The following is a 21,186-nucleotide window of genomic DNA, read 5'->3' on the forward strand; positions in this document are numbered from 1 at the left end:
GTGGTGGGAGACTTATTTCATTCATTTCTTTAAAACTCTGAGTGTCGGTGCCGGGGCCCAGCAGCCCCACGCCAAGGAGATATGATCCATGAAAAGACGTGTACACGAATGTCCGAATCAGCTTTACTCATCAGAGTGCAGAGCTAGAAAGACCCCAAATGCCAACAAACGGACAAAGGATGGCTTATTTGTACAAAAAGATGTCACTCGGCAATAAACAGAAGCAAGCCAGCCACACGCCCAGTGGCATGGATGAACTTCAAAACCAGAATGCCAAGCGGAAGCCAGACCCGTGCTCTGACATTTAGAACAGACACAAAGTCGAGGGCGACGGACATCAGAATGATCGTTGTCCTCACTGTGGCATCGGCGGGAGGGCCTCTGGAGTCCAGCAGGGCCCGAGGAGCAGAGGCTGGGGGGTGGTGGGGCCTCACCGCCCAAGAGGCGCTGCAGGAGGGTGGGTGGGGGTCAAGCACTTGGCTGGAGGGTGGGTTGAGGTGTTTTGGTCTCAGTGGGACAGCACCTGTCCCCAGGGGCTGTGAGCTGACACCCAAGGACATGAATTTCTTAGTTGAGGGGTTTGCACCAGGACTGCTCTCTCCCTGTCCGAGGGTGTCTCATTGCTCCTGATTGTTAAGAAAGCTTCTCCTGACACTTGGCCATGCCCCGTCCAGGTCAGTGTCAGCCCTGGGCTGTCCCCAGGGCTCTCCCTGGAGCCCCCACAATGGGGGTGCCCTGAGCTCAAACCACCCAGCCATTCTTGCCTGGGCACCTCTGGCCCCAAAGGTCATGCTGAGAGTCCGGAGGCTGTGGTCCTGAGTCAGCACTTGAGCCACATCCTGGCCACACCTGGCGTTTCCCTGCAGGGTTCATGGGGCACCCTGCTTGTAGAAAGCCCCCTGACTATGCCAGCGTTACACTGCACACGCTCTCTCTCTGTGCCCATCAAATGCCAGGCCCCATGGGACGGGCTGCTGGACTCCTGTGTACTCTTCTTTGGAGAGCCGGCGAGACAGACAGTAGGGGTGGGGCATGCTCAAGGGTCACAAGGCTGAGGGGCGGGGGGGGGGGGGGGGTCAGGGCAGGAGGCGGTAGTGAATGTCTCCTATGTGCCAAGCTTGTGCTAAGCCACGCCTCACAGGGATCCCGGAGGCTGGCCCCATCCTCTTTATTTTACAGAAGAGGAAATTTAGACTCAGAGAGATTAAGTAACTCACTTAAGGCGGAAAAAACAGAGCTAGAGTCAGACCTCAGGCCTTTTCAAGTTGTGCCACTTGGAATCCTTTGAGGGTTAGGCCAAGCACTGTCGCCCTTCAAGGCAAGAGAACTTGGGGCCTTCTGCGTGCCTCAGGGTGTGGTCCTCCAGCATCAGACACAACCGCCGTAACAGGCCTAAGAATGCTCTACTTTACGTTCCACTAGTTCTGTTATCTTTTCTTATCATGACTGTTACCAGATACAGAGGCTGCTGTGACAAAGAGACCCGAAATACGATAGCTTAACTCCCATAAATTCCACGTGAGCAGTTGGGAGGCGGCACACCCGGGATGGCTTCCTGAGCTCCCACCGCCACACCTGTACCCCTGGTGCCATGAGGGGAGAGCACAGGCCTTCATCGTAACTGACCTGGAAAAGGGCGCATGCACTTCTCCTCTCGCGGGGCCCAAGCGTACCTGCACGAACAACTCTAGCTGCAAGGGAAGTTGGGAAACCTAGTTTTTAGCTGCGTTGCCACATGTGCAGTAAAACTTCTATTGCGATAGAAAAGGAGGATGGCCACAAAGAGCAGGGCACCACCGCAGGAGCTCTGGGAAGCTCTGCAGGAGTTGAAAGGCCTCCGGTGTTTCCTTTTAGAGTCAGATCACCTGGCTTCTCGCCACAGTGTGCCCCCCGGCTGTGATTTTGGCAAGTTGTGTGCCTTCCCTGAACCTCTGTCCAGTCCTGTCCCCCCCGCCCCCCCCCCCCCCCCCCCGCTCCGCCCCGCCTGCACAATTAAGTAACGATCATTAGTCTGCTGACCTCGCTGGGATGCGAGAGCCCAGACTTTGTCTGTGAGAGCCTAGGGGAGGCGGCAAGCTCGGTAAAGGTGCGTTTTGTTGTTTGAATTTTATTTAAAACTTGAGCCTGCTGGGGTTAGGGTGAAACCGCATTCCTGGAATTCCTCTGCGTTGTATTTCCACTCCCAGGGAGAACTTCAGGGAGTCCTACCTCTCCCTGGCCGGGCCTGCTGTGACCAATCACCTGTGCCCAGCCTCCTGGGGGTGTGCGGGAGGGCGCTGGCGACCGGACCGCTGGACCTCTGAGTCCTAGCACTGAGGGCTGATGAAGGCCCTGAAACTGACTCCTGGCAAAGTGGGTTGGGTGGAGCCCAGGAAGGAAGCTGGCCAGCAGCCCCCGGTGATGCCAATCGAAGAGTTCCGCCCCACCCTACGCCACAAACCACAGAAGGTGTACCTCACCCCTGGCTGAGCCCGTATGGCGGTCTGCAGCGGGTGTTAGTTATAGAAGAGCCCGCTCTATCTGCCAGCCTCCAAGCTCCTTAAGGGAGGGAGGGAAGGAGGGAGAGAGGGAGGGAGGGAGGAAATCAGCATCTATTAAGTCACACAGACAACCAGCCTGCATTTACCCCTCCCCCAGCCTGGAGGCAGGTGTTATTACTTCCTATTGATCTCGGAGGAGTGGGGGCTGCCCGAGTGAGCGAGCACCACCCCAGACCTCCGCCAGCACTTCATAATTTCATGCCCACAAGAGGGACTCAGAGGTGTGAGCGCGAGGGGCACCTTGCATCATTTATCTCTGGCGGAGCCCAGCGGGCCCTGCCCTGTGAAACTGGTCATTGCTGCATTCACTGCAGATACTTAAGTGGTTGTATTGGTATTTTTTAAAGGCGCACGTTTTTAAGAACCCATGGGAGACGGAGTCAGAGCACCTGCAAAGCCTTCGCAGGGTCTCCATGGAGGTAACACAGCGAGTAGAACCGAACAGGTTTCCTGTTTGCACCCGGCTCCCTGCAGACCAGAGCAGGGGTGCCCGGTGACCCGTGGCTGGCGTAGGAGCCGCGACCACAGCAGTGAGTCTGGCAGATGCAGGTGGCACCTTGGCAGACATCCCCAGAGGAGAGAACTTCCCAGGAGGTGCTCGCCTGGCTGCCACCATCCTGGCGTGGTCCGGCCTCACGCCTTTTGTCTGAAAGTCCTCAGACCGGCACGCGTCCCGGCTGGTGATGAGCCCTGCTCTTGGATTTGGAAACTACCGTTCCAGCAGCACGTGGACCGGGCCTTTTATTGCTTCCTGCGGGCCGTTCAGCAGAGCGGGGCTGCCCGGCCAGGACAGCCTGTGCCACCACGGGAAGGCAGGGTCCTGGGGTCGGGGCCCAGGCGGGAAGCCGGGGAAGCCGCTGACACAGGGGCCAACCAGCCGGGCCTCAGGGCTGCGTCCTGGGAATCGGTCAGGAAAAGACAACCGAGTGGGACAGGAAAGGGGGAGCAGAGGCAGAAACTGCGCTTTGCTCTGGTTGCACACAGGGAGGGGGTGACCCAAGGCTCCTTGCGACACCGGAAGAGGCATGTTTGGGGAAGTGAGACCTCCCTGCAGATCCGCTCAGCTTCCAGGCCAACCCCCGGTGGCCCCGGAGCAGGCCAACAGGCTTTGCGGTTCTGGCTTTTTCCACACCCGCGTGGGTCGCTGTAAGGGTGCCCCTCACAAGCACCCCAAAACCAGGCCCAGAGCTCATTGTGTTCTAGGGTCAGTCCTCTAAGGTCCCCAGCCCTCCCCCTTCAGCTCCAGCTCCTCAGGCGGGTGCCAGGGCCCAGCTGCCTGAGGCCGAGGGGCTCGCGGACTCATGGACCTGAGTCCTGAGCACAGCGCTTTTCTCTGACCTCCCTTCCTCCCGGTCACCTGGAGAGGAGACAGATGGACAGACCTAGAGTGCTCCCTGCAGACCCACTGGACACTGTCCCCAAGCGAGTCAATGAGCTGACTCCACACCGAAGGCTCTGAAATATTAGTCCTCCTCAGTCCAGTATACGCTTGTCTGTTCCACAACCCCATTCATTCTCCCACTCATTTGCTTACACAGGTGTTGGGCACCACCATATGTCAGCACTGCTAAGTCACAAATAGCGTTGGTGGCTATTTATTGAGTCCCTACTATGTGCCACATGCTGTGTTAGTTGTTTCAGACAGAAGCACCCCACTTGCTCCTCCCACAGTCCTGTTTTAACTGAGTGTAAGCACCTGGCTCCAGGTCGCATCCCTGATTCAAGGTCAGACTCCAAAGCTGGTGTTTGCAGGTGCTAACTGTCCTCCCAAGACAGGCAAGATGCAGCCGTTCTGATCCCAACGAGGTTCCACGCGGCAGCCCCGTGGCCAGGAGGCCAGCTCGAAGGCTCTGACACCCTTGTCATTGTTCCTTTGGTACATTAGAAAGTGTCCCGTCTGTTCCAGAAAACCCGACCAGCCCAGCCGAGAACATGTCGCAAAGCCTTCCGTGCTCCCAGCCCTGAGTTCCACCCTGAATACTGTAAACTGGAGGCACAGCGCCCTCGTGTGTCCGGAGCACAACACACAGCTGAGTGTGAGATTGCTGACCCTCCGTCCTGTGTCCTCCCAGGCCTCTAAAAAAATCTGAAACAAACGGGGCCCCAGTGTCACAGAAGATGGCCAGAGACCCCAGCCAGGAATCGGAGCCCGCGCCTGCAGGGCCAGCAGAAGCCAAGGTGCCCTTGCAAGGGCAGTGGTGTCAGGGAGGTCCTGGCAGAAGGGCTCTGGGAGGAGAGGGGGAAACAGTGACCAATGGGGTGTGGTAGTTACACCAGGTCAGTCCATGTGCCCCGCCCCCATCGCTCTGCTCCACCTCCCTCCCCTGCCTCTCCCACACACCCTGCCTCCCATCCCCTCCCTCCCATCAATGGCTAACGGAAAACTTTCTTCTACTTATAACACTTCTGATACTGTTGTAATGTCCCCCTCGAATCACACAAGGACGCCTCAAGAAGTCCAATTAAGGAGTCACATTTATTGCAAATCCGGGACTACGAGGGGGCATTTTGCTCTCTCAAATCTCATAGTGCTTATATGGCCGCAACACCAGATTTATATAGGCAAAAATCACAAAGGTATTGATTACATCACGGGGTTAGGAATGAGGAATTTAGTTTGCACAAAGCAGTTACAGAAGTGGAATTGAGCAAGTTAGTTAAATTATAGTTGTGGGTCTCCGGATCACTGAATCAACAGAAACACGTTATCTGGAGCCATCGAGGCAATTTAGAATAATTGTGCTGTCCTGGTCTTGGGACCACTGAGTCAACCGGAACGCATTATCTGTGGCCACTGAGGCAATTTAGGATAATTATGCTGTCCTGGTTCCCAGGTACAGAAGAATGTGCTTTCTAAAACCAGTGAGATCACAATCAATGGGATAGCATACAAAAGTTCAGAAAATCAAAGTAACTTTTCTATTATTAAACAAAGCAAATAAGTACAGAAGCCAAACAGCAGAGTTAAACTACAGTTTCTACCTGAGATGATTGCTACCATACTTCAATGACACACCCTTGAAATGTCTGGGTAACTTGTAACTTCCCTTTTTCTGGACCCCTTGGGGCACAACCTAATCTGCCTGGGCACCAGGACAGAGACCACAAATTCCTTCATTGTCATGTTAATTGTTCCTGCACCCACCTAAGCATGTGTCTATCATTTTACTTTTTATCCAATCCCAGAGGCTTCCGCACTTTGCTTTCTCCCGCCTCTCTAGTCTATCACCAATGGATTTCACGTAACCCACCTATGTCCCTCCTTTGATTGCAAATGTATAAATACAGATGTAACCCGCCAACCTCCTGAGCATTATCTCAATTCGTTGAGGTTCTGCTTCCCGGCATATGTCGACAGTTTGTCTCAAATAAACTCACAAAAATTCTTTACAGTTTTCAATGGTTTTTTTTACATTAACATTTTTCAGGAGGTTTTTTTGTTTTTTGATTTGTCTTTACAGAGGTCACAGAAAGCATTCAATCTCAAAAAGAGATTAAGTGACGCAATTTAAGTGGTTAACAAAGAGTCAAATAGATGTTAGCAGTCCCAACATCACAGCTAGCATTCACTGGGCATTTACTATGTTCCAGGCCCTAGGCTGGGCATTTTAGTTGCATTTTCTCAGTTAATCCCATAAAAAATCCAATGAGGTAGGAGCTATTATTTCCCCCTTTTTAATGACGAGGAACTCATCCTCTCAAGGTCACGCTTACGTGGCTGACTCACCCTCGCTGGCTCCCTGCTGTGTGAGGTGTGCGTGCCTGCCGCAGAGCAGACAGTTCCGGAGCCACAGCAGACGGCCCGCGGACCACCGGCGATGGCGTGACTGTCCGGTGTGCCTGCTAGACACCCGGGATACGGACATGACAAAGCCACAGCTCCTGCCCGCGATGAAACCAGGGCTGGTAGGTCCACCGTGTGAAAGGCACACAGGCAGATCGGGCTCTGGACCAGGACCAACCCAGGTGTAAGGAGAAGGTCCTGTTCCTGCTGGGGCGGAGGGTAGGGGCTCAGGTCAGGCTGTTCAGATACAGCCAGAAAGTCCAGAGGAGAAGCAGCCGGGTCTGGACGCCGGATGCAGACACTCCTGACTGGGGGCTTCCCCCAGTTCTCCGATGAGGAGGGCTTGCTAATTAAGAGCCCAAGCACCCCGTGGTTATTCTTGAGTGGCTCCATTCCATCATCTCTTCCCACTGCTGATTTGATAAGAATTTCATCAGTTATTTATGAAGCCAGGCAGTCATTCGATAAATATTTACGGAGTGCCTACTCTGTGCCTTGGGATCTAGAACAGAGGTGGACGCGGAGGCAACATTCCTGCTCTCCTGGAGCTCACCTTCCAGCCAGGGCACCACGAACAAGTCACTAAATGAATACATGGGGTGAGTTCCCTGTGCGGTGATTGCTGTGACAGAAACAGGCAGGACTGTCCACGGAGAGGAAGGCCTCTTAGAAAGAGTGGTCAAGGAGGCACCTCCAAGAGTGACATCTGAGTGGAGATCTGGATGGGCATGAGGTGGCCACCTCCATACTGAGGGAACAGCATTTTGGGCGTGGGGAATAGGCAGTGCAAAGACAGACCCTGAGGGGAGGTGCTTCAAACTGGGGGTTTGCAGACCTGAAACTGGACAACCAAGGGATCCCAGCTGCCTGTCACTACTTGAGCCAGACAGCAGAGACAGGGTTGAATCATATATGAGCGTTTATTCCAATAGTGCTGGCAGCGTGGGAGAGCAGCAGGTCACCCACAAACATTGGCTCTGCACCCGCTCCTGCCCCCCGCGCGCCGCCCCCCCCCCCGCCCCCCCACCGCCGGCTATAAGCCAGCTGCTTATATTGGGTATATTGGGCAGGATAAAGATTACATGGGGAAGTAGGCAAAAGGAGTGAGAATGGATATGCAAAATAGGTATTACAGTGAGGAAATAGGCAATGGGTTGGAGGCGGGGAGGGCAGCGCTCCATTGTTTGGGCAAGAAGGTTGTTAATCTTTCCATGATAATAGGCAGTTCTTCAAGGAGAATGGGAGGCATTCCAAGGTAGACTCCCAGGTCCAAGGCTGACTCCCAGGTCCAAGGTAGACTCTCAGGTCCAAGGCTGACTCCCAGGTCCTGGTGGGTGTACAACTCCCAGCCAGGTTAGACTGTGCTTTCTTTAATCAGAACAAAACAATCCTGGATAACAGAGCATGTTAATATTTTTTATAATTATAGCTAGGCCCCAATATTCGATTTCTGCCCCCAAAGAGCGACTTGTCCTGCTCCGATGCAGGAACCAAGCCCAGGCACTGTTTTGTGATGCAGCTATAGGAGGCTGTTGTGATTTTGTCCACCAGCACTAAGTGGTACAGCAATAAACAACAAGTAATATTTTTTATGTTCTTTCAAACAAATTATTCAAACTATGGAAGGCAGCTATGCTCACCACTATACCACCAACGCAAATTATTCAAACTATGAAACTTACAAAAGGCACGTTAGAAAAATAGAATCTAGAGCCAGAAGAGGAGGCAGATTGTCTAACCCAACTCCTCCTTTTAGATGAAAAAACTGAGGCCCCAAAAGGTGAGGCGAAAGCCTCATGGCCACATGGCTCGACAGTGGCGGAGCAGGCTTGGGACTCCGACTTTGAAATCACGGACATGTTTTTCCCTTCACAGGTTTAGGAGGAACTATTCGTCACTGGCAGCACTCACACTATTTGGATGGAGTATTTGTTTTGAAAATGATACATCTGATTTTCCTCCTCTGAAATTTCTCCCACGTAGCATTCCATCTAGCTTGACGCTTTTCCAAACTCGGTCGTTAAAAAGGAAACCAACCTGGTGTAAGGGTTGCTCACAACCCCTTGACCTGAATGTGAAAGCCATGGGAATGACATCCGGGCCCCCGGAGTAAACAGCTTGTTCTCATACCCAAGTTCTGACCGAGGAACCTGGGACCCTCGGCTGCTTAGAGGGAGCTGAGTTTGAGACAGGAAGTGGAGACTTTGGCTCACACACCTGTGGCCCACCCTTGCTCACATGACTGGCCCCAGCTGCTGGGTGAAATGACTTCACCTTGTAGAACAACAGCCTCCAGGGCCAGAGCCAGAACCACCAGCTGACAAACTCCTGCATGGCACAGGGGCAGCATTCATGCCAACTAAGGTGGGATCTTGAGGCCAAAAGATTAGGACTCACTCTGAGGACATAAGACAAAGCTCACAATTATAAAGGATGTAGGTCAGGTGGTATGACCATCCCGGAACATCAGAAAGAGGAGGCAGCCCTGAATGGAAAGGACCTTGCTGTGGGGAGAGAAGGACATGGTACTTACATGGGGTGAGGAGAGTCAGTAAGGACAAGACATTTATGAAAGCATTGCGCCCCCCCCCCCCCCCCCCCAAGCCTGATGACTTAAAGGTCCCCAAATGGTTTGGATGAGTTCAAATTCGCGCACAGAATACCGTCCGAGAGACGCTGGGACTAGTGTCCTAAAGTTTGGGCCCTGTTCCTTATCCCTGGCACCTTGCTGCGCTTTGGTGCGGACAGTGAAGCAAACAGAAAAGGGAAACTGTAGAAAAGGCAGCATTTCCTCTCGGAGGCCAGAGACCCAGATCCAAAGGTACTCCGGGAAGGCGCCCGGGGCTGCGCGCGTGTGCGGGTGCGCGCGCGGGGTCGCTCCTTTCCCAGAGGACGACTTAGGCAAGTTGCTTACTTTTTTGGGGGCCCGGGTTTCTCGCGTGTCAAACAAAACAACCTCCCACTTGGGCATTTCCCAATCCTTCCAGACTGGCGGGCGGAGCTTCGGGAAGACTGACAGACCAAGCCCGCAGGTTGCTGGGCGACCAGGGGCCCGCCCCTCCTCCCCCGGCTCCGATTGGCTCCTCTCAGTAGGGGCGTGGTCTCCCAGCGGTGGGCGTGGCCCAGACAGAGTTAATACAGGGCCGCTGGAGGGCCCGGGCCGGGACTGTCGCCGGAGTCGCCGCCATGGCCGGGCCTGTCCACGGTTCCGCGCGCGCGCTGCTCGTCGCCCTGCTGGCGCCGGCGCTGGTGGCCCTGGTGGCACTGCTGGTGGCACCGGCGCGGGGCCGAGGCGGCCGGGACCACGGGGACTGGGACACCGCCGGGCTGTTGCCGCCGCTGCCGCCCCGAGAGGACGCGGCGCGCGTGGCCCGCTTCGTGACGCACGTCTGCGACTGGGGCGCGCTGGCCACCATCTCCACGCAGGAGGCGGTGCGCGGCTGGGCCTTCGCCGACGTCCTGTCGCTCAGCGACGGGCCCCCGGGCGCGGGCAGCGGCGTGCCCTACTTCTACCTGAGCCCCATGCAGCAGCTGGTGGGCAACCTGCAGGTGAGCGTGGGCACCCGGGCCGGAGGGCCAGGCTTTCCACTGTCACCTGCACCTGCCCGGGAGGGACCCGGGCAGCCACCCCTGACTCTGGGCTCTACCAGGGAAAGCTGTACAGGGCGCGGAGGTTGTTGGGGAGTTAAGCACTTCCTAAGGGTTTCTCTTGCCTGCCCCGCCTTCCGAATTCCCTTCTGCACCAAGAAGCTAGCATCCAACATCATGGACAGTAACAATGGTTATAGCAGCCTGTGGGCCTCCTGTGCACATTGGTACCTCGGCGGGAGGCAGAACTGATGGGAAGTCCATCCCCCTTACCCTTTGCCCACCTTTTAGGGGCAAGGTTTACAGCTACTGGGGACCCCTGCCCTCCCAAGAGAGGTGTCAGGCATGCAGCGGGACGCTAGAGCCACACAGAGTTTCCGATTGAAGCTCGATTTGGTGGAGGGTCTTTTGACAAAGATCCCAGATTTGAGGTTAACTGGGAAAAGACAACGAAGTCGGTAAAGATAAGATGAAAGCAAGTGATATTTGATTAAGCACCCACTATGTGCCAGGGGGACCATCACTTTCCGGTCCTTGTCTCTTGATAGCGCTTTGAGGGGGTGTTGCTGTCCTTATTGTGAGGTTTAGGTGGTTAAGTAACTTCCCAAAGCCAGTGGCCAAACAGGTCCATCCCCTTTACAACACATCCCACAGGCTCATGAACTGAATATGTCCACCAACCAGTTTTCCTTGGCCCACACAAGGTTCTGTTTTGTTTTTAAAATAAAATTGAGTTAGTTCCATCGTTTAAAAATTGAGATTTCAGTTAAAAACCTAAACTTGTAACTTCTTGAAAAATTGGAAGATCAGGTGACAGTGGGGGTCGCACGGTTTGAGCAAAAACAGAAGCAGCTGCCTCCTTAGCCCAGGCTCCCCTCCCCCCTTCACCGTCTTATTCCCAGCCCACTCTGCTCCTGGAACGTCTGCTCAAAGCAGGCTCAGTCCACTCCGTCAGTGGGGCTCAACCTCGGCTGCAAATACAGTCACCTGGGAGGACTTTTAAACACGATGCCAAGGCATTTTTTAAAATCCACACCTGTGGATATTTTTCCATTGATTTGTAGAGAGAGTGGAAGAGGGAGAGAGAAACATTGATGTGAGAGAGACACATGGATGGGTTGCCTGCCACACACATCTGGATGGGGGCTGGGGATCGAGCCTGCAACCCAGATACCTGCCCTTGATCAGAGCCCTTGGTCAGAATCGGGCCTGGGCCCCTTCAGTCTTCGAGCCAACACTCTACAAGGCATTTTATTAAAATACATTTCACTGAAAAACAGCCCCCTCCCATCCAGATGCTTCTGATGGGGGGAGTGTTGAGAATCACTGCTGTACATGGCATGTTTAAACTTGTGACGAAGACAGGCTCAGAGGGGCCGGGACTCAGCCCAGGTCTGACTGGTCTGGGAAGAGACAGACCCTGCCCAGGATTGCAGGTTTCCACGGTGGAGCGTAAACGCAAGGCCACATCAGAGATAGTCTGACTCGGATTCCATCGTTAACCAGTCAGGGTTGGTTTACAGTTTCTACTTGTCCTCCTCCTCTGACCTCTGTCTGCTCCTGTCCACCCTGCCCACCAGGTTGACATGAACCACTTGGAATTGCCTTCTGTTCGGAAACCTTTACATCTGAAGCTTAAGATCCGCCTGAGTGTTTGTTTAAAATGCATGTACCTGCTCTGGCCAGAGTGGCTCACTTGGTTGGACCATCATCCTGTACACCATTTCCCATCAGGGCACATACCTAGGTTTCTTGTTTGGTCCACAGTTGGGGCTCATACAAGATGTTTCTCTCTCCATCTCTTCCTTTTTAAAATCAATAAATATCCTCAGGTGAGGATTTAAAAAAAAAATGAACCACTATGAAATGAAATGCATGAACCCAGGTTGGGAAGGGAGCCCCAAAATCAGCATTTAAAATATCCCCAGCCGATGCCAGGCTACAAGAGACCACCTCGACTCCCGAGCTTGGCTTTGAACCACCCTCCCCCACCCACTCCCCTCAGAAAGCCACTCCTTCAAGCAAGTTGGGTTTTTCACTTCTCTCAGTCACCTCTTACACTTTCCCAGCTCTGTCTTTTTGCAGACACAGGTCCCTGGTTTTGAATACCTCACAAAGCTCCCTACAGCTTCTGTGTCACCCCAGGCCTTACTGACGACTCTTCACACTGAACTTGAAAACCACTTAACTGTACCAGTCACTTGGCAGTTAGTTATGTGCTGCCTTATGATGTCTTCCATATCTTTGTTTTGCAGTATTTAAGTTTTGTTTATGTCTGACTTTTCAACCAGACTATAAACTCACAGAAGGGGAGACCGTGTCTTAGTCTCCCGCCCTCTCTTTTTCTGTCTTTCCTGGGTGCCTTGCCTAAGAATGTATAGACGCAAATATTTGGCTAAATGGTTTCAAGGAGATTTCTTCTGACTGACTGTTTTGATGGGTCACCATGACATGGCAAAATTCGCCGCACAAGACCCTTTGCCTTTAAAGAGCTCAGCAGTCTAAAATGCAACATGTGAACTTGGCTGCAGTCTGTCGGCAATGCCTTTGGTGAAGCTGACTTCTATAAGAAAGAACTAGGAATGTTGCTTGCCTCAATTCTGAGTCCAAGCGTTCTCTTGCTGTCAGAGCAAGAATGAACTTCTCCTGTTTTGAAATCCCGTGACCGTGTCTGCCAGCACAAGATCACCAAGAAGCATGACTCAGCCACTTTCTCGCTGAAGCTGTGGAAGTGGCTAGTTGAGCAATTGGTTTTTTATGCACTAGTTTCACATCAGCGTCTAACCCTTTGAGATCTGTTGAAGTTATAGAGTGGCCTTGTGCTTGGGTGGTACTGTAATGATAATTTCTCTGGGGAATATGGGACAAGTTAAGAGTTTAAAAAGTGTTGAAATAATTCTGAGTCAGTGTTTTTAATCCTCACCCGAGGATATTTTTCCATTGATTTTTAGAGAGAGGGGAAGAGAGAGGGAAAGACAGAGAGAAATACTGATGTGAGAGAGACAAATTGGTTGGTTGCCTCTTGCACTTGCCCCAACCAGGGCCGGGGCCAGGGAGCAGCCTGCAACCCAGGTATGTGCCCTCAACCGGAATTGAACCCGGACCCTTCAGTCTGCAGGCTGACGCTCTATCCACTGAGCCAAACTGGCTAGGGCTCTGAGTCAGTTAAATTTAAAATGTGAGTGTCCCTCCCCCTTTTTGGAGAGAGGGTCAAGATTATTCTCTATCAAATAGACATTGTCCGGAGTGAAAGATGGTGTTTCACAATGCATTGTTTTCTGGAAGAACTGGCCGAGCTCTGGGCATGGTGTGTGTGCACGATGTGAAGCTGATTGCCGCTCCAGACTCAGAGTTTCACGAGAGGGTCTTCATCTTCTCTCTCCAGGAGAATCCATCTGCTACGCTGACCATGTCTTTGGCGCAGACTAACTTCTGCAGGAAACATGGATTTGATCCCCAAAGCCCCCTCTGCGCTCACATCATCCTGTCAGGGACTGTAACCAAGGTATGTAGTTACTGCAGGAACAGACCGGCTTTAGAAGACCATCATCTTGTTAACAATGAAGGAGAGACAGTTGGAGAATTAAACAAAGCTGGTTTGTGATTGAGATGCAGTTAGAATATGTCCTCATGTATGAAGTAATTTCACAAGCAGCCGAAGATTTCATCAGTTGCTTTCATAGAGGTGTTCCATCAGACACTGAGGAGCAAAAGGGACTATTTCTTGAGGTCAAACAGATCTAATAGCTGGGAAGCCCCTAAATAAGGAACTTCTCAGCCCAAGCTCACTCTCCTGCCGTGTTGTACAGTGGACAGCATGCGCCCTTCCTGTCTCCACACTGACTGTGGCTTAGAGCAGAGAGCGTCCTGAGTAGGTTAGAAGGGGAGAATCCATTACTAAGTCCCGGGTGTGCATGCGGACAGTTTGGGGTGAGTGCTGGAGGGAGGAGGTTCAGTAAAACCGTGGGGAGTACAGAGGGCAAGGTGTCATGAGCACTGACTGATGGCCCAGCCAGCAGACTCGCTTCCTGACCTGTTGACCCCGGTTTCGCGTGCCAGTTCTGTTTATGGTCTTGAAGTTCTATGTGAAGGCATCTGTGTCTGCGTGCCCTTCGTGGGCAGGAGGAAGGGGTGGGGCAGCAAGTGCTCCTGACTCGCTGTGTCTTCTAAAGACTCACCTTGTGTATCTGCAGCCCATGCTTCTCACACATTTGTCCTGGGATGAATGAGCTGCTAATAGGATACGTCATTGGCACCAGGCACATTCGTGCTAGTGCTCATGCCAGTCCTCTACCAGCTCAAAATTACCGTTTAGCAGTGAAAATGGGCTTGCACTGGTCTCATGTCCACACCCGTTCTCATCTCCATGTGAGCTCTTCATTGCTGTCTGCATTACTCAAGCTTCCTTCACGCTTTCTTGTTTCCTTACGTTTATGATCAGGATGTATAGTAGGCCTTAAAAGGTCTCATAAAAAAAAAAAAAGAAAGAAAGAAAGAAAGAAAGAAAGAGAATAGAGGAAAGCATTTTTGTAGTACTAGTATGTGTGGCGATGGGTGTGAACCAAATTCACTGTGGTGATCATTTCACAATCTATACAGGGGCGGCAGAAGTCACTTTACAGTTGTGAGTACTCGAAACAGAGTTTATTCTTGTCTTATTCTGAATTAGCTGTACCCGGCCATGCGTTGCTGTGGCTCAGTCTGGTTAAATGGAAAAGAAAGAAAAGAGAAAGCGCACGTTTCTAATATGTTTGATTTCACAATGCTTGTGGGTATACAATATTTTTTGTTGTTCCACTGTCTGTGCAGATATAGACATTGTCTGGTTTGCCGACTCTAGAACACGCAACATATAATTGTCCATGTGAGAAGCAATCCACGTCTAGATCTAAACTGCACAATTCTAAAGATTGGCCCTGAGCTTTGTTGATGGTGATTGCAAACGCCAATCGAATTGGGAATTGCAATCTCTTAAATTGAAATGGCATATCTGTTGGAATCATAGGAATGTGAGGAATGACATCTTCACCTTTGAAAGGTCCTGTCAAGATTGTTACTTCTATGACATTGCTCATTAATTTTTTTACTGCACGCCGCATGCCATTGCAAAGCTTTGGCTGGTTGATATTTCACAACATGGTAATTGGCACACCGATTTTCAATTGCAGTACGTGCGGTGGCATCCCTGGCAGATCGAGTGAATTCAAAAATTCTGTTGGATAATTAACCGCTTCATCTGCTTCCACAACAGTGTCAACGGACTTGTATGTGACTGCCTCGCTTTGAATGTTAGACTGAATAATATTGTCTTTGTTCTTGGCCGCAAGAATAGCTCGTTCACTCAGCCAATCGTGGTTCTTATAATTGGTTTGAATATTGGGAAATACTTTTTCAACCAATTCTTCTTTTGACGTCACTAAATTGCAGAAGTTATGAGGCATTGAAATTCGTCCTGAGGTCAGATCAGCCTGCACCTTTCTGTTCCCAATTTCCAGCAATTGATGTGAGAATATCTCAGCTGATGAATCATTTTGCAGCTGGACATGCATATTTGTAGTTAATTTTATCTACAATTTATAATTGTAAACAGAAACATTGAAATGGAATTGTAAAATATTTAGTATAGCGTGTGTTACTTTTACATCCAACAGATGGTGCTGTTTTTCAAAAAAGCATGTTTTTACCTGTCACAGGTGTGACATCTATATAATAGTCTATCTAGGTATATAAAAACACACATGTATTAGAATGCAACGTTGTGTTAAAATTTCAAAGCAATTGGTGAAGAACTTTCAGAGATTTAAGATTTTGAACAAACGAACTTTACATTTTTATTTATATAGATTAGAGGCACTGGTGGGGTCTTTTGGCCTGGCCTGCAGGGATCGGGCCGAAACCAGCTCTGTGACATCCCCTAAGGGGTTCCGGATTGTGAGAAGGCACAGGCCAGGCCGAGGGACCACACCGGTGCATCATTGGGGCTGGGGATGGGCCACGGGAGGGCTCCAGGGCATGTCCGGCCCATCTTGCCCAGTCCTGATCAGCCGGACCTCAGCAGCAAGCTATCCTACCAGTCAGCACGTCTACCCCCTGGTGGTCAGTGCACATAATAGCAAGCGGTTGAGCAGCCTTAATATATCATTAGCATATTACACTTTGATTGGTTGAACGGCTGACCAGACACTTAGCATATTAGGCTTTTATTATATAGGATTATATCTTAATTGAAAAAAAAACAGTAAAAAAATCAGGATCTGTAACTAAACGCTTAGGATGTGTGGAATACTAGAACCACATTGTTAACAGATGAGAAGACTGTCCCCACTGTGAGCATGGTCACTTCACTGTCTTTCAGGTGAATGAGACCGAGGTTGACGTTGCAAAGCAGTCGCTGTTCATTCGGCACCCTGAGATGAAAGACTGGCCTTCCAGCCACAACTGGTTCTTTGCCAAGCTGAACATAACCAACATCTGGCTCCTGGACTACTTCGGTGGACCCCAAATCGTGACGCCCGAGGAATACTATAATGCCACATTTCAGTAGGTGTGTGTTTATCCATCGTGCACCTTATTTCGAAGCCCTCACCAGGGGTCCTAAGCCAGGGGGTGGCTCCTTTGGAAGTCTGGTAGGGCCTGTGGCCACATACACAATAGTATTTTTTTAATGCATAAAATACATAGGATTACAAAGCAAACGACTATATTGAAGTACATTCATAAAATATGTCTTGTAATTGTGGTATGGTGATATGTTGGCTCTTTAGTGAGCACATTCAGTAACATATTAAGGCACCTGCAGCAGCTCTAATGTGACATGAAAGCGTCTGTGTTTCTGTTGGTGACGGGCCCAGGTACACTGTCACCAGGTGGTTTGCTGCCTTCATTCCTCATTGAAGGAGATGATAAACCTCAGTCAGAGCTTAATGGGAAGGAAAGCTTTTCCTTCCACCCAGTTCCTGGACTCCCTGAGCTCTGCCTGCAGGCCAGACCCGTTCGAGGCTGTGCTATGGGCTCTGGAAGAGCCGGTTCTGACCCGGGATGGCCTTTTCTCATGAGACTCAGACTTGGGTGCCTCTGGACTGAGTGACCCCACCCGAGTCTGAGCACATGGCCCCATGCCCAGCAGCCCCCAGGCCTGGGGGTGCCTGTGGGGCTGAGTGGGTCCCCTGCCAGCCAGTGGGCACCAGAGGGGAGGAGGCTGAGAGCCACGGGAGAGAATGAGGGAGGAGAGCAGGACCTGAGGAGGTGTGGTCACGTGCTTTGCAACGAAGTCAGGGGTCAAATGAAGGAAGACAAGGGACCGTTCTTTTCCCGGGTACACGGTAACCCTGGCATCCCTGCCATCTGCACGGCCTCATGGGCGGTGATGCAGCCACAGCCACAAGAGTAACAACAGCACCCAGTGTTTGCTGAGCTTCTCTTGCTGGCTGGGTGCAGTGTGAGTTGCTTATATGTATCAGCTCATTGTTCTCACTGCAACCTATGAATTAGGTAATGTGGTCCCTCCTCTGTGAGATGGGGAGCAGCACCGGCTTCCTACCATGATGCTATGCTGCCCCTCGGGTCGCCCCCTGGTGGCCGGCCGGCTCCTGCTCTAGTGTTGCTCCTGATGCAGGGTCTCCTAGCGATGAGGGACCTCTGTTGGCAGAGGTGAGGAGGGGATAGGAAGCTGGACTCGTAGGTGTAGCTCATGTTCGGGCTTCTGCTCCGAGCACTGTGTGTCCTGTCTTACTCCACATAGGCCAGGTCCACCTTGGACTGTTGACATCCCACCACGACTGTACATTTCTTCACAGCAAAGCTCAGCTTTTATTTATTTTATTTTTTTTGATATATTTTATTGATTTTTTTTTTTTTTTTTTTTTTTTTTTTTTTTTTTTACAGAGCGGAAGGGAGAGGGATAGAGAGTTAGAAACATCAATGAGACAGAAACATCGATCAGCTGCCTCCTGCACACCTCCCACTGGGGATGTGCCCGCAACCAAGGTACATGCCCTTGACCGGAATCAAACCTGGGACCCTTCAGTCCTTAGGCCGACGCTCTCTCCACTGAGTCCAACCGGTTAGGGCTCAGCTTTTATTTTTGAATCTTAAACACAGCCTAGGACAATGCATGGCACAGAGCAGGCGTCTCGTAAATGCTGGCGACTTGCCAGCCTGATCATCTGAGACGCAGATTCTCAGCTGCTTGTTTGAAAAGAGTCCACGCGCCTGCAGGAGAAGGGGCACAGGCATGTTTGGGGCTGGAAACGCCACCTCGCTTTATAGGGACACGGAGGCGCCATTATAGTGTGCCGGCCGGGCAACACATCGCCCAGGACCGTCAGTAAATGACAGGCCCCCTCTTCAAGGTTGAAGGGGACGTTCACAGGACAGAAGCATCTCTGAAGTACAGTTATCTGCATGTATAAAAGCCTAAGCGACTGGCTGACCGGCTATGACGCTCACTGACTACCAGGGGGCAGACGCTCAATGCAGGAGCTGACTTGGCAGCTGTGGTTCTTGGGTGATGCACCCGGAACCAGAGAGGAGGGAGCCCGATTCCGGGGTGTGTCACCCGAGAACCACCCTCTCGCAATCTGGGACCCCTCGGCGGGTGTCAGCCAGTTTCGGACCGATCCCTGCAGGCCAGGCCGAGGGACCCCTCTGGTACACGGATCCGTGCACCGGGCCTGTAGTCTTTGTATAAGTAACACGCCCAGGGGCGATGCTCACTTTAATAACAAAATACAGATGTTTTCTCTAAGTCTCCATGCTGAGTGAGTGAGACACGCCTGAGGTTCTCACTTCACAGGCGAGTGGCCTTTCTGCAGCTGAGAGATAAGTGGGCGTACGTCCTCCGTGTCCTCTGGCAGGGAGACCAAAGACGTGCCAGGGTGTGGCCCTTCTGAGGCAGGCGCAGAGTCCGGAGTGGCCCCACAGCCATGCCGCCCACTCGGGTTGCCACCAGCACTAGTCCGGGGAGTGGACAGTGATACCCATAGGGGCTGCATGTTCTTAGGGACCCCTCCCAGGGGCTGTGGGAGCTTCTGCCCCATGGTGTCTGCCCAGATCAGACTTGGAGGATGTGACTTCTCCAAACGCCTGCACCCTAGACTCCGCTGCTCTCAGAGGCATCTTTTGAGATGGCTCAGCACAGACGCCCCGGGTCGGGCAGTGAGGGGCCTCACGGACGTCGGTCTGCCTCTCTGGGCTGCTGGGGCAGAAGCCAGGGGCACATCTGCACATGGAATGAAGGTTTAATGTTTACAGAGGTGCTTGCTGACGCCCTCGATAAGCAGTTTCCTCAGTTGCCTCCGCTCATGGTTCAGTCTGAGCACCAGGCCTCGTACCATCTCCTCGGCTGTGCCCACCTGGCCCTAGTAAGGACAGGTAAGGAGAGGTCACGGGTTACTAACTTGCCCGGCCTCCCCTGCCAGGAGATGGAGTTCCTGATAGCCGTGGTCCCGGCCACAACAGGAAAAGGGTCCCAGCTGGACTCAACACCATCCGGCACGGGCTGGTTAACGCTCCTCTGCCCTAATGTTCAGGACCCGTTTGTCCTCAACTGTGTCTGTCTTTTAAACCTTCAGATACTCTGAGTAGAGAACCACACAGCCTGAACGGCGCTGTGTCCGTGCATGTGGCTGCAGCAGCCTTGCACAAGAAGGTGCTGGCTGGCGTGAAGATTCCTGGGCACCTGGATACAGAACTCCAGTCTCAGGTGCTGCTCACCACACTGGAGCGGCGGAAATTAGCTCAGAATCTTAAACTGTTAGAAGTGTCTCTAGTCTTTCCCTAGAATGAATTAACTTGTAAGATGTCAGCTCATTTAATGAAATAATCCTTCGTCCTCTCTCCTTCTGTTTAGGTGAAGCAGCGTTTGGCGGATTTAACCACCCGGTGAAGTTCTTAGGATGTTTCATACAGACCCGAGGACTTTGGGGTCCCCCGTGGGAAAGGTCCGGGAGATCAGCCTGGTTACAGCATCAAGTAGAACTGCTACTGAATTTCTTGGAAATGAGGTTGCTAAATTTTAGACGTTTAAATTTATACTTTTACTTATATACATGGTTTCAGAAGAGGAGATGAGATCCCCCATCGAGGCGTGCCAGGCATCACCGCTGAGCCCTCAGTGGCTCAGAGAAAGGAGCGGATGTGCGTCCTTATGTTTGAAGACAACAAATGAACTCACCCGAAACCCAGCCAACAGCCTCTGGTGAAGAAAAATGATTAAAAATAGAAAGAGAGAAATGATTTACATTAACCTTGGTAAAACAGGTTTCTTATTCAAAGCATCAATAATTAAAAGCATTATTTTAATGACATGAGTTGGATTCATTTTCTTAAGGTGCTCATACTCCTTACTCTCACTGGCCACTGGCGACCCTTCATGTCTTTATGTCAGCGTGCTGTCGAGTCAAACCCTGCTTCAATGCTTCGAGGGAATCCGTCGGCCTGTTCCCTCTAATACACAGCTCATGGTGTCCTAGAATTGGGGGCGAGGCCAGAATGCAGCCTTGGTCAAGGTTCTGTCCCCAGGGCCTCGGTGCTGACGTGCTTGTGGTGGAATTAGTTTGAGGGCACCTATCTGGTTTTTCCCTTCTACCTATTTAGCGGGAGTTTTGTCTTCACCACTTGGCACCATGTAAAAACATACCTGTTATCACAGCAAAGACAACCACTGGGTCACACACAGCAGGGGGTACAGGTTGAATGGGCAGAATATGTTCCTGTTATTGACCACCAGGGGGCACTGCAGACCACTTTTTGTGTAGGCGTCAGTTGCTTCTCACCACTGAGCTGAGTGATACTGTGGGTGGTGATGACTGGGGCAAAGGCAGCTCTGAAGGGACAGGAGGCGACACCCAGTCTCATGCTCTCTCCCTCCATGCCACGCGCTTCGGGTTCCCCTGCACCCCACGTCCTGCAGAAGAGGGACAGAGTCCTGGCCTCAACCTGCAAGGGCATGAGTGTCTGGGACGGGGACAGCCGCTGGCCCAGAGGGCAAGGCCGGTTCTGATCAAGAAAAGAGAAAATGAAAAGTAGAAAGAGGGAGTGACCGAGGAGCCGAAGTGCCTTGGATCCTGCTAACAGCCAATGAAGACGAGAAACTCCCTGTGAAAGGGGGCGGGCCCAGCGAAGGCAAAGCACAAACATCCTGACCACCTCGTTCCTGTCACGCTTCCCTCAGTGACACCCAGACAGAGGACCCAGTGACGGAGCACCCAGTGACGGAGCACCCAGCGACAGAGCACCCAGTGACAGAGGAGGGGACGCTGCCCTGCGACGGGC

At 51.9% G+C, this 21,186-nt stretch overlaps 1 protein-coding gene across 1 annotated transcript; it reads left to right on the top strand.

The window, feature by feature from the left end:
• The first annotated feature begins 9,490 nt into the window (after positions 1 to 9,490).
• CREG1 (cellular repressor of E1A stimulated genes 1) lies at positions 9,491 to 20,219 on the top strand. The gene is made up of 4 exons (XM_070396169.1): positions 9,491 to 9,873; positions 13,298 to 13,417; positions 16,268 to 16,456; positions 19,763 to 20,219. Exons 1-3 carry the CDS (start codon positions 9,511 to 9,513, stop codon positions 16,454 to 16,456), a joined length of 672 nt encoding a protein of 223 aa, XP_070252270.1. The 5' UTR covers positions 9,491 to 9,510; the 3' UTR covers positions 19,763 to 20,219.
• The last annotated feature ends 967 nt before the right edge of the window (positions 20,220 to 21,186 follow it).

This window comes from Myotis yumanensis, unplaced genomic scaffold, assembly GCF_028538775.1.
Source record: "Myotis yumanensis isolate MYYU_CA2020_CCGP unplaced genomic scaffold, mMyoYum1.0.hap1 SCAF_17, whole genome shotgun sequence".
Taxonomy (NCBI): Eukaryota; Metazoa; Chordata; class Mammalia; order Chiroptera; family Vespertilionidae; genus Myotis; species Myotis yumanensis.

Coding starts and splice junctions, on each gene's coding strand:
- CREG1 (XM_070396169.1), top strand. CDS start 9,511: ATGGCCGGGCCTGTCCACGGTTCCGCGCGCGCGCTGCTCGTCGCCCTG. Junction 9,874..13,297: donor AGCTGGTGGGCAACCTGCAG/GTGAGCGTGGGC, acceptor TTCTCTCTCCAG/GAGAATCCATCTGCTACGCT. Junction 13,418..16,267: donor TGTCAGGGACTGTAACCAAG/GTATGTAGTTAC, acceptor ACTGTCTTTCAG/GTGAATGAGACCGAGGTTGA.